The following is a 14,658-nucleotide window of genomic DNA, read 5'->3' as shown; positions in this document are numbered from 1 at the left end:
AAAAGGGGCCTTTTTCATACTGGAAAAGAACCAGCTATATGATAGGCTATTAATGAGTAACTACAACAAATACTTTTAATATGGAAATATGTTAGAACGTGCGCGTAGATCTTATAGGGTGGCTAATTGGGACATTTACCTTACAAATGACAAATGTATTCAATTTTGCGTTGATTTGTTTAAAAAGTATCGTGGAAATCGAAGGAATGGGATCTTTACATCGCCATTTCGGGACAGGGTGGAATTATCGAATTTCTCAGAGGACATTGCATCCCTCACGCCCCTGGACCAACATGGCTGCCCCTGTATCCATGGAAACACCCTCTGACTTTGATATAACCCTCGTGAAACGCTTGCATTGGGAATAGAAGGGGCGGTACGGAAAGGGGGTGAAACTATCGCGGAGGGTGAACTGGCAGGACAACCATACAACGCAAAGTAATAGATCCCAGCCATGCATCAGCCATTACAGGGATCACCTCGGTTTCACATTTTTCTAATTAATTTCTGCAACGAATAATTGATAAATTAGAATGACAAGTGGAGGTTTTTAGGTGTCCGCCTCCGATTGCTTTGGTGTTTGGATATGATTTAGAGGACCGAAAAATACCATAGGTATGTGTTCTTGAAACCACCCCTCAAATTTTGTAAGACGAGGCACAGAATTTCCTATTGTTAGTTTAAAGAATATTATAACATTGTGTCGAGTAAAACTTGATATAAATTTCATTTGCGTCATAGCTTGCTGCATGGATGATATTCTTGTCGTCAGTCACTTCTGTCCCTCTCGTTATGAAATTTCAGGGGTGGTTTCACCGGCTAAATATGCAAACGGGACAAAATAAAAAAACGCGCACTTATTTGCTATTTCTCGGTCCTCTAATACATATCCAAAAACAATCGGAGGCAATTGTAAGAGAGTTCTAAATAACCTATTGCATTGTAAACTGCAATCGTTCAATGTGCGTCTCAACTTTGAAACTGTGACAAACAAGGCAAAAACAAGTATAGAAAATAATTCACTTCGTATTAGATATAGATACTGTAGACTTCTTATTCTTACGGATGAATGGGAACTAAACAATCATTTAAATAGATAAAATAAATAGATCGTTTCATAGCTGAAAACTGAGGCTCAGTTGCTGCTGACTTACTGTTTCACGAATCACCCCTTTCTTAGTTACACGTGTTATTGACTCAGCCTAGATTACGATGAATCAACTTTGTAAGATAAAATACCATTAGACCTTCGTAGACTACTGCCCTCATTCAATATTAAACTACCTACAATATCTAACTCGTGGAATCTATTTCACTTTATTTAACAGCCCCGCAATTATTCAAACCACAAAGTAGCTACGTTAGAATAAAAAGCACGTAGCTCCTTGTTGCATATGAGTCCAAGGATTACGAACGCGTTACTGACGATCATTGTTTCACATCATCGAATCGAATTTACGAGCTGAGAACTGAATTTTTCTTAATGTAACAGATCCACTCGATTATCTTAACTATCTCCACCGCAACTTTCATCTTCAAGGGAACCAAGTGAAATGCGTAGTAATTTTCCGGATGGATACGATAAAAGCCTATATCCTTTTCCCCTGACTTGATAGACTATCCAGGCAAATGGATCGCCGCGGATATCGCTCCCTCCCCAGTTGATTTCCAAGGGGATGGCGAAGAAACGGCTTTTCACGTGGCCAAGAATTTGCAATACAGCCGAGTTTATTGGACGATAAAGGCAAAGCAGCGGACGCTGCGTTTTTCGAATGATAAAAGCCGCGGTGGATGCTGGATAAAAATCTCCAAGTGGTACCGTAAACGTGCCACAACCCCTCGGACCTGTCATCAATAAATTCCGAGCTCTCGAGAAAGCCTGTAAACGCCGCTGGTTTATCATTGCGATACTAAAATTATAAATCGACAATCGGGATGCGGTATCACGTAACGCGCGCACGAACGAGAATTTCAATTCACCGCGAGGGATTCGACTATCTAGTTGAACGGAGTGGGATTAAGTTGAATTAAGATTCATTTGATTTCCTTTACGTGTCTCCAAGTTTGGAGATCAGCCACGTTTAATTCTTCGTCATAAATTTTAATTTCCTCTTAAGAGCGAAAGTTTAAATGCTTTTCAAGCACTTTTTATTTATGAAGGCTAAAAAGAAAATGTGTATTTTTTTATTTTCAAGAACCACCTTTTACAAATTTAAGGGGAGACGTACACCTAGATATTCCAAAATATCGATTTTTTCTAATAACACATTTTCAGATGACAATGACTGTCTGCGTAAGGTTTGTTTGGACCCTTTCAGTGAAAGCTGTCCGAGAGAGAAGTGGACCCAAAGTCTAGATTTTACGGGATAGTCCCACGAAGACTGTACCATGGGTGATCTTCACTGCGTATGTCATAATTTTAATTCGGAGTAGGTAAAATTTAATGTCTATCATTCAACTGAATACGCAATACCAAAGAAATGTTCGAAGCTGGTTATGCTTTCTACCTTTCGTTAAATGTTTCTTTCTATCGTTTCTTATGATAATAAATCCTATTTTGCGTTGGAAGAAGTGTTTTTACTTAATTCATCCTCGAAATAACTACTGTTACTTTCGTCCTACCCCTGCAGGGCAAACGTAAGAATGACAGTCACTGCGGAAAACTGCCATAACTCTTTCACTGCTTATCACGTAAGGCTGAATCTGGGGTCAAATGATAGGCCAAGAAACATACCATCTTAAGGCATAATTTTCATTTTTATATCTATAAAAGGTAATTGTAGGCTAGGCCAAATGTAAAAATGTTACTTTTGTCCCCTCTCACCCTTACATAATTAAGTTACTTTCTTCCTTGAAACTTTGATCCTTATTCAATCCATACTCAAATAAATAAGATACATTATCACGATGAAACCTTGAACGTTATGCAGAGGGAAATTAACTCTGCTGTTTCTAATGAAATTATACTGCTCAGCGAGACTGTGTAAAACCTTCATTCCCTTGCAACGAACCCACCTCCGTTCGCCACTCTTCTCAACCGACTTTTTTTACGAGATTAATTTCAGGCAACTAACGTTTGATGAAAGTCGTTGGAGTATATCAGCTGCGAGATATTCGCCATTACGCGTAGAACGAGCGTGCTTGAAAAAGCGCGAGGGGTTAGTCCCACAGCTGGAACGCGACCAGGAGCACTCCTATTGGGCCAACGGAGGGTTTACGATTTGCAACGAGGCACCCGGTTCTGGGTAACAACCCCCTCGAGAAACGCGCGTCGTTGGTCCATGTGTCGTAACAGCTCCCCAATGCGCGCCCTAATAGGAACTTTTATAGTGGCCAGCGACCAATATCGTTTGTTGGCGAAAGGGAAGCTTCCAAGTACGTGGATTCGTTACAGCAGTGTAGCCGCGTATGAGGCAGAACTATAGTTTTTTAAACAAAATAAACAAATCATATTATCTGGTAAATTATTCCGACTATCTGTTTGGTCTGATTTATATTCGGTAAAAATGAATAGATTTTGGAATAACTGTTACAAGGGAACATCCCGAACCAGGGAATTCGAAAAATTCTGAAACTTTGTGAATACGTAGAGAATTTCCTCCTGAGTACAACGGAATTTTTGTTTGCTACCCAAATTCACTCTAAGGGGGTGTAATTGACCGCTGAAAAACAGCTATTTTCCGATTTTCTGTTACAACTCGTGAACTGTAAAATAATATTTTCGCTAAATGGTAGATTTAACTAAAAGAAATAACTTTTGTCTTGAAACTTTTTTTCTATCTTTTACAGTTCGCGAGTTATAACACAAAATCGAAAAATAGCCGAATTTTCAAGGGTTAATACCACCCTCTTCGAGTGAATTTGGGCAGCAAACAAAAATTGCGTTCTAATCAGGAGGAAATCCCTTACATACTCACAAAGTTTCAGAATTTTTTTGAATTTTCGGGTTCGGGACCTTCCATTGTTAGTCGCAAAGATATATTTCAGGATCTTACAGTGCCGTTGTTGAATTTATATATATATATATATATATTAAATTCGAGATATACATTTCAGTGTCGCGTTTTGAACATTCTAAAATATTTTTCTTTAATTTCACAATCATTCGGGATGCTTAATGTTTTGAATATAAGTTACACTTCTCAAGTTTAAATCTTCCCTTGTTAATAGTTATTACATTCCAGTAATTAGATTCTCTTAATAAAATATAATTAGACAGTCTCTCTACGGGCCTCGAAACGCTAACCCCGTCGTGGTGAGGCGTGAAACCTGGTAATAGGTGAGAACAGAGCCGATAGCTGCGATTGTCAAATTCTAGTTGGATATAAGAATTTCTTTAACTTGCAATACTTTGGTACAACGGAAGAATACAATATGTAACTTAAGTTACATTCCAATTGGAATGTTGTTTAGTTGTTCCTACCGGACCCCAGAAGACAAGTACAGTGTTAAGATAGGATAAGTGCAAGTTGGAATATTTCAGCGAGATACTCGAACTGATGGGTTTTTGACAATGTTTAAAGTCCTCTCTGCTTCAGCACCTTATTGAAATATACCAAGTTACAATTCCTTGGTGAAGTATTCCACGTTACATTATGAAAGCATGTCTTCCACAAATAATGTTTTGTTTATATAAATTTTTGTGTTAAATAAATTTGTTTTGCGTTAAATAAACCCGAATAGGACAGCAAGGTTAAAAGGCGTATGTGTTCTTGTTTTGTTGCGATCCTTCTTTCCCTGTCGTTGAACGGAATACGTTTATAAAACGATGTTTAAATTGTTACTCTAACAGAATTATTTATAAATCGCGGGTTTCGAATGACCTAGTTGTACCCGTGTTGAATTCTAATTCTTACCACGCGTGGCGTTACAAGCTGTTTCGAGACGTCACCGGTAACGTTGCACGTGACATGAAAATAGTAAGGGGGCTCGCGAGCCCCCCCGTCTGTGTGACACAAAATTACATTGCGTGATAGGTCTATCCTATACCTGGTCTGTGAAAAAAGTATCAATACTTTTACCTATGGATAATCAAAAATCGTGAAAAATTTGTACAATTCAATTAGGTATCTGCATTACCCACTTCAATTTTTACAACTTCTATTATTTACACATCCCCCATCGCAGCTGAAGTAAAACACGAGAATGTTTAAATACTTCGATCCCCAAAAGTAACTCGATGTAATCGATACATGCTGTTCATTGAGGTAGCGAATATGTCCAAATTTATTTCCAAGATTCCGCGATTCTGTTCTGGCGAACGTGTCGAAGTTGGAGGAAGGGAATGGGTACATCCAGACGCTTCATTTACAAAATTATTATTATACAAAGTAGGCCGCTAGTTGAGCCATCTTATCTTTCGGAGGGCGGGGTTTACCCCGACTTCGACCCTTGGCGTGGCCGCGACCACGAGTTGTAACCGGCTTCGAGGCCACAGCGCGATGCTTCTCCACGAGAGGAGAGAATGCTGGTGTGCAAAAGACGCAGCCAGTCATCTCTGTGGCTTCGTTGGGAAGCTTACTCTTCTCCTGAAAATCAAACCAAGTTCCAGTTCCCAAATCGAAGATATTTGAAAATTATACGTGAACGAAAGTCTTAATCTCACTCAGAATGATTTTTATCTGCTACTCTATTATGTTTTTAGAAACCATGAAGCTTCTAAGGGAGCTAAGAGCCTTCGCTCGAGCTAAGAGCCTTCGCTCGACTTTACCTGCTTATATTCCACCGTCACTAATTGCGCCCCGCAGTCGCACACCTCAGTGTCGACCATCACTTTGTGGGCGTTCTCGAATAAATGGATGATAACGTCGCAACGGTTGCACCCGAGCTTCCACTTGGGCGCAGCCGAGGCGTCGAGGACCAGTATGCCGGCGTCGCACTCGAGGCAGCTCGACAAACCAGTGGAATTCATACCGTGCGGGCAGGTGGGATGAGTGCAGGAATTACAGCCGCTCATTCCTTTCTTCATGTCCCTGCAATTCGTGCGTAATATATCCGTGCACAAACAGATCAACCAAACAGGGCCAGCTCAGAGCGTTCCCTGGAACCCGGGCCCGCGCATTAAAAGACCCCGCGGTCCACGAAAAGCTCATCGTAAATTTTTCGGGGCCCGACGCATAGATATTTATTATTATAAATTTTAGAAGTATATACGTGTTTTTATTGCCCCGCAAAAATTCTCGCCGGCCCTGCAACCAGATGATTACCTAAACGGTGGATTGTTGTAGCAGTATGGGCAAAACGTGTAGCTTTTCCCCCGCGCCCCGGTAGACCACGAGAGCAATTCGAAGTCGTCCAATGGGCACTTCAGCTCCTTATAAATTCGTATGTTACCGTTCTGGGGGAGGTTGTACGTCTCGTTGCAATGTGCGCAATGCATTCTCGACGGTTTCGTCTGTATGTACTTCATGTAACGACGGCACTTCCCGCATCTAGATAGAAAGCATTGTCAGGCAGATACGTTGCAACGACGATCAGATTGCATTTTAGTTAGCTACCTGGAGTGTGCCTTTCCGGACGCAGACAGAGGGGAGAAGGAGACTTCGAACAACTGGTCCATTGCCTCTATGCTCTGGACGAAGTAATGGAACTTCTGCTCGAATATTTCTACCGTGTGCAGCAGCACTGCATGGTAGTCTGCTCGCCCCACGGCTATTAAGTTCAACTGCTCCTCCACTGCGGACCTCATCGTAGGCAGGACCAGTTCTGGATCTATCTGATATTAACGAACAATTAGCACGTAATCAGCTGTTGATTTATGCATCGATCCACGTGTAGAACGGCACGCACACCTTTTGATATCCATGAACCAACACTATTCCCAGTGACGTAGGAACTAACTTCCTACCAGCTGCTACGTTAACGTAATTTCGCATACATATGTTGTTTATATGTACTGGAATCGAGGCGTCCGTTCCAATGCCGTGCTTCTCCATCAGGGAGATTAGTTCAGCCTCCGTTAAGTAATCTGGGGGTTGTGTGTAGCACTCAAGCATCTTTGTCTGTGATTCATTAGAAAGTTTAATAATCGCAGCACAATGTTAAACATGCTATCGCTCCGTTCTTAACGATCAAAGGTATTCCTATGTTAACAACCTCTTGTATGCTGACTTTTTCACCAGGAGTAAACTTGGGCAGCGTATCATTGCTCCCAAGCGCCTGCCAAGTGAGAATACTCGTGTACCCAGGATCCAGTAAACTGTGGCCATTCGCAGTGAAAATCTCCGTTCCCATTTCAAACTTGGCTGTCGTACTTAGATATTTACAATCATGCGCCAACTACAGGGGAAGGAATACTTAACGTCTTAATTTCTCTAACATCAAAGTAGCTGGAGATACGTCAAGCTGAGAATACTCACAGTGGCGATGAAGTGTCGAGTTATGTAGTCGTACAGCCTCCACGCATCTCCATCGAGTTCATTCCTCGTAGCGTGCTTCATTGGAGTGATGGGGGGATGATCGCCTGCGTTATGTCCCTTCTTCGGTCTGTTAATGCCAATCGACAGTATACTGCGTACTTGATCTCCCCAGTCGGGGTTGCTTTGCTGTTGCTTTAACGTCGCACTGAAAGTAAACGTTTCTGTACCCACGTAAATCAAGGGAATCGTAGGTATTAATGAAGTTTCTTTCGCCTCACTGTAGGTCAAAGTTCTCCGGGTACATGGTCGTCTCAGTTCGAGGGTAACTTATGTATCCCTGTGTGTAGAGACGCTCCGCGATCTGCATAGCATGATGGGGCCCCATCCCTAAACCCGAACTCGCTACCCTCATCAGTTCTACTGTATTCAGGGCTATGGGTCGTGCTTTCGTTTTCTCTGAGCTTTCCACGCTTATGACACTGTTTCGTTCGATGAAATAAATAGTTTACTGTCGCGTCGCAAGCACAAATGATAGTTTTATGTAATTCGATACCCACGTCGCTTGATCGTATTCCTTCACATGACTTAGAAACATATTCGCCACTTCCTTATCGAACGATCGCACACGGCTCCAGTGCAGTACAATATCTTGGCCATCGGCAGATTTTACTGTAACCTTCAATGCATTTCAATTTATCTCCTTCTTTATACTGGATACGTAAGTCACTTTAGAACCTGCAAAGCTACATCATGGGAAATGAATTATACCTGCAGAACCCAATATGGGTCAGGCTTAAACGTCTGAATCTCGTCGTGCCTTTGCACACAGAAACCCAGCGTTGGCGTTTGACACGGACCATAAGAGATGAGAGACACGTCTAAGTCTCCGTACTTTCCCTAATAAAGTAAAAACACACGTGTAAGTGCGAATTGTTGTGTATAAATGTAAATTATTGGAACATCCTTACCTGGAAGAATTTCGTCTGGTATCTCGTAAACGCACACCCGATCCGCAGATCCAGCTCCTGCCGAGCGTCGACACTTTTCGCTTCGTTTTCATTGGGCTTTATCAAATTCGCCAGCGCAGCTTTGATGTCCTTCTCCGTGATGGCAGAGAAATGTGCCCGCCAAATGTCCTACGACCGACGTAGAATTAAAAAACATACAGTCATGCTTCTCAAAAAGCATTTAACTTATGGGGAGGTTCCGGTCTAAAAATCGATTTTTTTTTTTCACTTTTTGAGTATTTCAACTTGTTAGGAATGCGTGTTTAAAAAGATTTGTTGAAATTCGTAAAATTCCCGAAGTTATAAGCATTTGAGTAGCGGCAAATGCATGGGCAACAACCGGGCACTGAGCGCTCACATAAAGCTTCACGAAAAACGCGTTTTTCTCGAAACAGTGTTCTCAAAACGGTGGGACCTCTATCTTCAAAAGTTATTATCCGATTCGACTGAAACATTTTTATTTTGAAGAATATACTTCTGGCTAGGGGGGAAACCAGAAAAAAATTACAAAAATTTGAAAATTTATAATTTTCAAAGGTGTTGAAAGGACGAAAAGTATAGGGGAAAAGTGATTTCAAAACCCAAGTGTCGTTATTTTCTAAAAAAATGTCATTTTTGTATTTTTTTGCTGGTTTTCCTCTTAGCCAGAAATATATTCTTCAAAATAAAAAAGTTTCAGTCGAATAACTTTTGGAGATACAGGTCCCACCGATTTGGATGAATTGTTTGACGCCTCGACTGTAACGTCTCCCCGTGCCGTCTGCAATAATTAGTTATACAACAAAAAATATATTACTATAATTTAAGACATCCTTAATACAATGCAAAAAGTCCCATTAAAATATATGTAGTAATTTTCCTTTAATTAATTCCTAAAGATCACCTATTTGTATGGTCTCTAGACCGGAACCTCCCCTTAAGGGGGAATTGCGCCTTGTTGGGCCGAAAAATAGGTAATTCTATATGAATTTTTTGTACAAAAATGGTTCGACACTGTCACACAAAAATTCAAAACAATAGTTCAAGGTACAATAAAACAGCCTGCCAAACCTCAAATTAATTTGTCGAACCATTTTTGTACCACAAATTCATATAGAATTACCTATTTTTCAGCCCAACAAGACGCAATCTCCTCTTAAAGCGATGCTACAAATAACCAACATTTGGACTCAGTCTCTTGGTCATGCCCTGTTGCACAGCGAATATAACTTCGAAGCAGATATTCTCGCCCTCTTTGTCGCAGTCGAGCCACAACACCAGGTAATCGCAATGGGCACCTTCTTTAGCGAGGAAGTAAGGAATCTTTAATTTAGGAACTGCTTCTTTCTTTTCCGTTGGGCATGAAAATAACTCTGCCTTAAACATAAAAAGCAACTTGTTAACGTGTACATAAGAAACATTAGAATGTTATATAATATTCCGTCTCTCTTACAGGATCAACCTTATCCCAGTTATTGTACTTCCCAATAAAATCCAGCGTCATGACGTGACCGCAGACGGAGGTCATCTTGAAGTTCACCGTCTCCGACTTGAACTGACCTACCCACTCGTGTACCGAACATGACCCGTTTAAACCTGAAAATCATTTTCGGCTAGAAATTTACTTGCACACCAGAAACAGTTTCACTGTCTTTTAGATTTAAATACAATGCTTTACATTTAATTGTAAACTTAACCTTACCCTTCCTGGTGGTACAGCGACCATTACTTAAAATAGTAGCCAAAGAAGCCGCTAAGGACGGCTTCTCAGCCACCATCAAAGCTGTCTTCATTTTTACAAAATTCCTCTACGATTTGTTTATATTAACAATAAATTACTAATCCTCACGGAAGCGTGACAGCACGCCGCTCGAAGACCTCACAGTCGGCGACCACACGCGTGGCATGTCGTGCATTCAAAATCACCTTTAAAATAATTCACACGCGCTTCAAACTAACTGTCAATATCACGTTCACCGTATTCTGCCTCTTAGAAGTCAGGTAATGTCTTGACCAAGCCGAAGCCGATTAAGGCAACGAGGGTGAAGGATGAAAGGAACCAGGGGGGCCAAGCTTCCCTCTTACGAAAGTTGAAGCAGAGTTTGTAGCGCCTCCTACCAATGAGGTGCGTACTAAACTGTGAATGTGTGAATTGGTGTGAATCGGGACGTATGTGTATGTGTATACGTGTAATGTACCGTTTACTTTAAAACCTGTCCACGGATCGTCGCGCCAGCGACACGTATGCAGCAGATAGAAGGATAAACATTGAAATTGAATATTTCTTCTTTTCTTAGGAAAAGAAAATATATTCAATTGCTTTGTATATCCTTCTATCTGCTGCATACGCGTCACTGACGCGACAATCCATGGTCAGACGGCCTTAGAAAGGGTAAACCAGGGAAAGTGAGGACACTTCCTCGTGTCTGCGCCAAACATTTCTAAATGACGACGGTCGTCATGGTAACATTTCACCAACGTCGAAAGGTTGTGTGTCGTGCTCACTGATACACGTAGGTATGTGTGTGTGATGTACCTAGCGCCTCCTACCAATACGGTGCTAACTAAACGGGAAAACTTCAGCCAAACAAAGACGGCTTGGTCCCCCTGGGTGGCACAGAACCTTCCTTAAAATGTAGGCCTATCTTACCTACGCTTTGTCTAAATCTATATCTTCTTTTTGGTAAAAGAAGAATTTGGTCCCCTGCTACGGAAAGACTGTAAGAATGACGCATAACACCTCTAGGGCCGGTATGAACGTGACGCGGTAGTCAGACTGTCCATTTTCCCAATTTTTGATAACCACAAACCGAACCAACAAATTTGCTCATGAAGAATCACCACTAACATATCGAATTGACAAGCTGTGTATTTAAAAGCAGTCTAGCACACCACTTTTACCTGTCACATCGCTTATCGTTTCGACGTTGTGAAAACGAGTATTAAGATTCGAATCGTTTATTTTATTATTACGTTTAAAGAAATAGGAAAGAAGATACAATAAACAAAAGTTCCTTAAAATAATGCAAGGAAATGTGAAAAGAATAAAATAATGTTGAGAAGGAAGTTGATGTATTCAACATCTTGTACTGATGTCGATAATTCCAATTATACTTGTTATAAAGTAATTATGTATAAGGATTGTGCAGGTGTGAAATAAAAAAATTTAATAAATTTAACCGAGAATACCTCGTCCGTGGTCGCATTCAACTTTATCGATACAGAATCGTTTACGGGAGCACAGACGAGGTATAGGATAGACCTATCAACCAATGCATTTTTCTGTCACCGGTTTGGGGGAGTCCTAGAACCACCTTACCATTTTTGTGTCGCATGCAACGTTACCGATGAAGCCTCGATACAGATTGTAACGCTACGTGTGGTAGGAATTAGAATTCAAGAAGTCAGTCGAAACCCGCGATTTACAAATGATTCTGTTAGAGTAACAATTTAAAGATCGTTTTATAAACGTATTCCGTGCAACGACCGAGAAAGAAGGATCGCAACAAAACAAGAACACATACGCCTTTTAACCTTGCTATTCTATTCAGGTTTATTTAACGCCAAACAAATTTATTTAACATAAAAATTTATATAAACAACAACATTATTTGTGGAAGACATGTGTTCATGAGTTCAAAATCATCGAAGAAATCGACGAAATGAAATAAATCACGCAAAACCATCGAAGAAATGCATGAAATAGAATAAATCATGTAAAACCATCGAAGAAATACCTACCTGAAAGAGAATAAAATTCTGATTAGATGTCTAGACCGAACCAAACTCACTGAATGTAAGTTTCGCTCGATCTGGACCCTTAAACTAGATCGTAGTCTTTAGCTTGATATCGTTTTGCAAGTCGCAATGCTTGAGAAACGTTACCAAGGAACCGGGCACACCAACGCGGAGGTACCTACGAAAGTGACCCATCCCGAAACAAACACCGATCCCATCCACCCTCCATTTCAATAAACTCATCGCGTCCGTCATTGCTTGCAATGAGGGAAACGATGATTTGACTCTACTATTAGTGACAACCGCGAACGCGAAAGCGAAATCGAAAGAGAGATAGACTGACGATTATCGTCGATCTCTCTGCACTTATACAAGGTACTCGTATTCTACATACCACAGCATGCATGCAAGAACATCTTAGCTAGCTACCAAGCTAGCACAATTCTAGGTCCTCTCTAGGGCCCACGAGCTAGGCCCTCTCTAGGGCCCATGACTAGGACCCTCTCTAGGGCCTATGCCGAAGGCCCTCTCTAGGGCCCATGACTAGGACCCTCTCTAGGGCCCATGATTAGGACCCTCTCTAGGGCCCACGAGCTAGGCCCTCTCTAGGGCCCATGACTAGGACCCTCTCTAGGGCCTATGCCGAAGGCCCTCTCTAGGGCCCCTGTTCTGGGCCCTCTCTAGGGCCCACAAGCTAGGTCCTTTCTAGGACCTAAAATACCAAGCAGCTGAAAATTGAAGCTAATCGAAAATTTTACTTTACTTTCGCGATGAAAAAGCAATTAGAGCACCGGTGCTCTGGACAAATTTCCGATACGCAAAAGGTTGATTTTACTTTCGCGACGAAAAATCAACACGAGCTTCCGTGCTCTGTATAAATCATAGATCCGCAAAAATTTGACTGTAAATTCGCGGTAATAGAACTCTACACAAGAGCCGCGGCGCTCTTGAAAATATATGGACGCGAAAAAAGCGTGGACTCTACGATCGCATTACCGGCGACCATAAAAGATCTTGCTGGAATGCAAGATTGCTAGGAAGACTAGTTTCATTGAGACCCATTTCAAAAAATTTCGCGGTGACTCTACTTGACTTGATCGATCCGATTATTTTACGAATTATTATTAATCGATATAAAATTGTAAGAATCGCGAGCAACAATTGTATTGGTTTATCTATTATTTTTATTTTGAGACAGACACATGCATGTCACTATCTACGAGTACCTTGTATGGTCAGCTCTATCGATGCTGCTCTTTCGAACACACATGCATAACGTTTAGTGGCGCATCTTATATAATTGGCATTTTTTTCGGGAACATTTCTATGATATTTCGTGAATATGGTTTAGAAAAGGACCACGCCATAAGGCTACTGCCTAGACGCCCTAGACCATATTCGCGAAATATTGCATAAGAGTTCCCCAAACGAATACCGACCATGTGAAAAGGGCCTCTGCATGTCGTGCATTTGTGTTGGAACGGCCAGAATCGAAAGAGCTAAGTAGCTGTACTACATGCACCCCCATTCAAAGAATGATAAAATGACTCACCGTTCGCTGTCATCATCGGTACTGCATCTCTGCAAACTCGTAACCCTCTGACCAGCATCCCTGAGACCAGCTCCCCTCTGATCACCATCCGTCTGACCAGCATCCCTCTGACCAGCAGCTCCCAGACGAGCACCCCTCAACTCAGCCCCAGCTTAGCTCTCAACGTTGCAGCTGCAGTTAGACTCGTGCATGACTCTACTTTCGCGGTGAAAAAGTTATTAGAGCACCGGTGCTCTCGACTAGCTTTACTTGCGCAAAAACACTGACTCTACGATCGCATTACGGGCGATCACAAACACTATAACTCAAACCGACAATTTATATTTAAACAGCAACTTTTAGCGCTCCTGTTTATTAAACGCGCACATTTCATCTATTTCACATTCCTTAGTTTCTGAATGTGTTTTTGTTGGGTAAGGTCTTTTTGCATGCATTATGTAGGAAGCTTATCCTACCAAATGCATTGCGTGCCTTAGGTATGATGCTTTTCCTTCCAAAATGCACGCACAAAGATTACGACCCACTTATACAAGGTACTCGTATTCTACATTCTACGGCATGCATGCAAGTACATCTTAGCTAGCTACCAAGCTAGCATAATTCTAGGCCCTCTCTAGGGCCCACGAGCTAGGCCCTCTCTAGGGCCCATGACTAGGACCCTCTCTAGGGCCTATGCCGAAGGCCCTCTCTAGGGCCCATGACTAGGACCCTCTCTAGGGCCCATGATTAGGACCCTCTCTAGGGCCCACGAGCTAGGCCCTCTCTAGGGCCCATGACTAGGACCCTCTCTAGGGCCTATGCCGAAGGCCCTCTCTAGGGCCCCTGTTCTGGGCCCTCTCTAGGGCCCACAAGCTAGGTCCTTTCTAGGACCTAGAATACCAAGCAGCTGAAAATTGAAGCTAATCGAAAATTTTACTTTACTTTCGCGATGAAAAAGCAATTAGAGCACCGGTGCTCTGGACAAATTTCCGATACGCAAAAGGTTGATTTTACTTTCGCGACGAAAAATCAACACGAGCTTCCG

At 41.8% G+C, this 14,658-nt stretch overlaps 1 protein-coding gene across 2 annotated transcripts; it reads right to left on the bottom strand.

Moving 5' to 3' along the window:
- Positions 1-5,202: 5,202 nt before the first annotated feature.
- On the bottom strand, positions 5,203-10,399 carry Top3beta (DNA topoisomerase 3-beta). Of its 2 annotated transcripts, XM_076830606.1 has the most exons (14): positions 10,047-10,399; positions 9,798-9,940; positions 9,527-9,721; positions 8,327-8,494; positions 8,127-8,255; positions 7,916-8,034; positions 7,637-7,837; positions 7,359-7,563; positions 7,096-7,278; positions 6,792-7,001; positions 6,498-6,715; positions 6,207-6,431; positions 5,711-5,972; positions 5,203-5,528 (listed from the first exon to the last, which is right to left on the bottom strand). In XM_076830606.1, the coding sequence occupies exons 1-14, from the start codon at positions 10,135-10,137 to the stop codon at positions 5,322-5,324; spliced, it is 2,556 nt and encodes an 851-aa protein (XP_076686721.1). In that variant the 5' UTR covers positions 10,138-10,399; the 3' UTR covers positions 5,203-5,321. The 2 variants fall into 2 exon arrangements, with proteins under 2 accessions (XP_076686721.1, XP_076686722.1); XM_076830607.1 differs by lacking the exon at positions 10,047-10,399 and having other exon boundaries at positions 9,527-9,717; positions 9,798-9,929.
- Positions 10,400-14,658: the final 4,259 nt, after the last annotated feature.

The sequence above is a fragment of the Andrena cerasifolii genome, chromosome 2, assembly GCF_050908995.1.
Source record: "Andrena cerasifolii isolate SP2316 chromosome 2, iyAndCera1_principal, whole genome shotgun sequence".
Lineage (NCBI taxonomy): Eukaryota > Metazoa > Arthropoda > Insecta > Hymenoptera > Andrenidae > Andrena > Andrena cerasifolii.
The sequence above is the reverse complement of the archived record's forward strand: the minus strand, read 5'-3'. Positions and strand labels throughout refer to the sequence as shown.

Excerpts from the sequence above, each read along its gene's own strand:
- Top3beta (XM_076830606.1), bottom strand. The coding sequence starts at position 10,137 with ATGAAGACAGCTTTGATGGTGGCTGAGAAGCCGTCCTTAGCGGCTTCT. Across the intron at positions 7,838-7,915 it reads AAGGAATACGATCAAGCGAC|TGTCATAAGCGTGGAAAGCT; the intron begins GTGGGTATCGAA and ends CGAACGAAACAG. Across the intron at positions 7,564-7,636 it reads CCGGAGAACTTTGACCTACA|TGCGACGTTAAAGCAACAGC; the intron begins GTGAGGCGAAAG and ends GTTTACTTTCAG.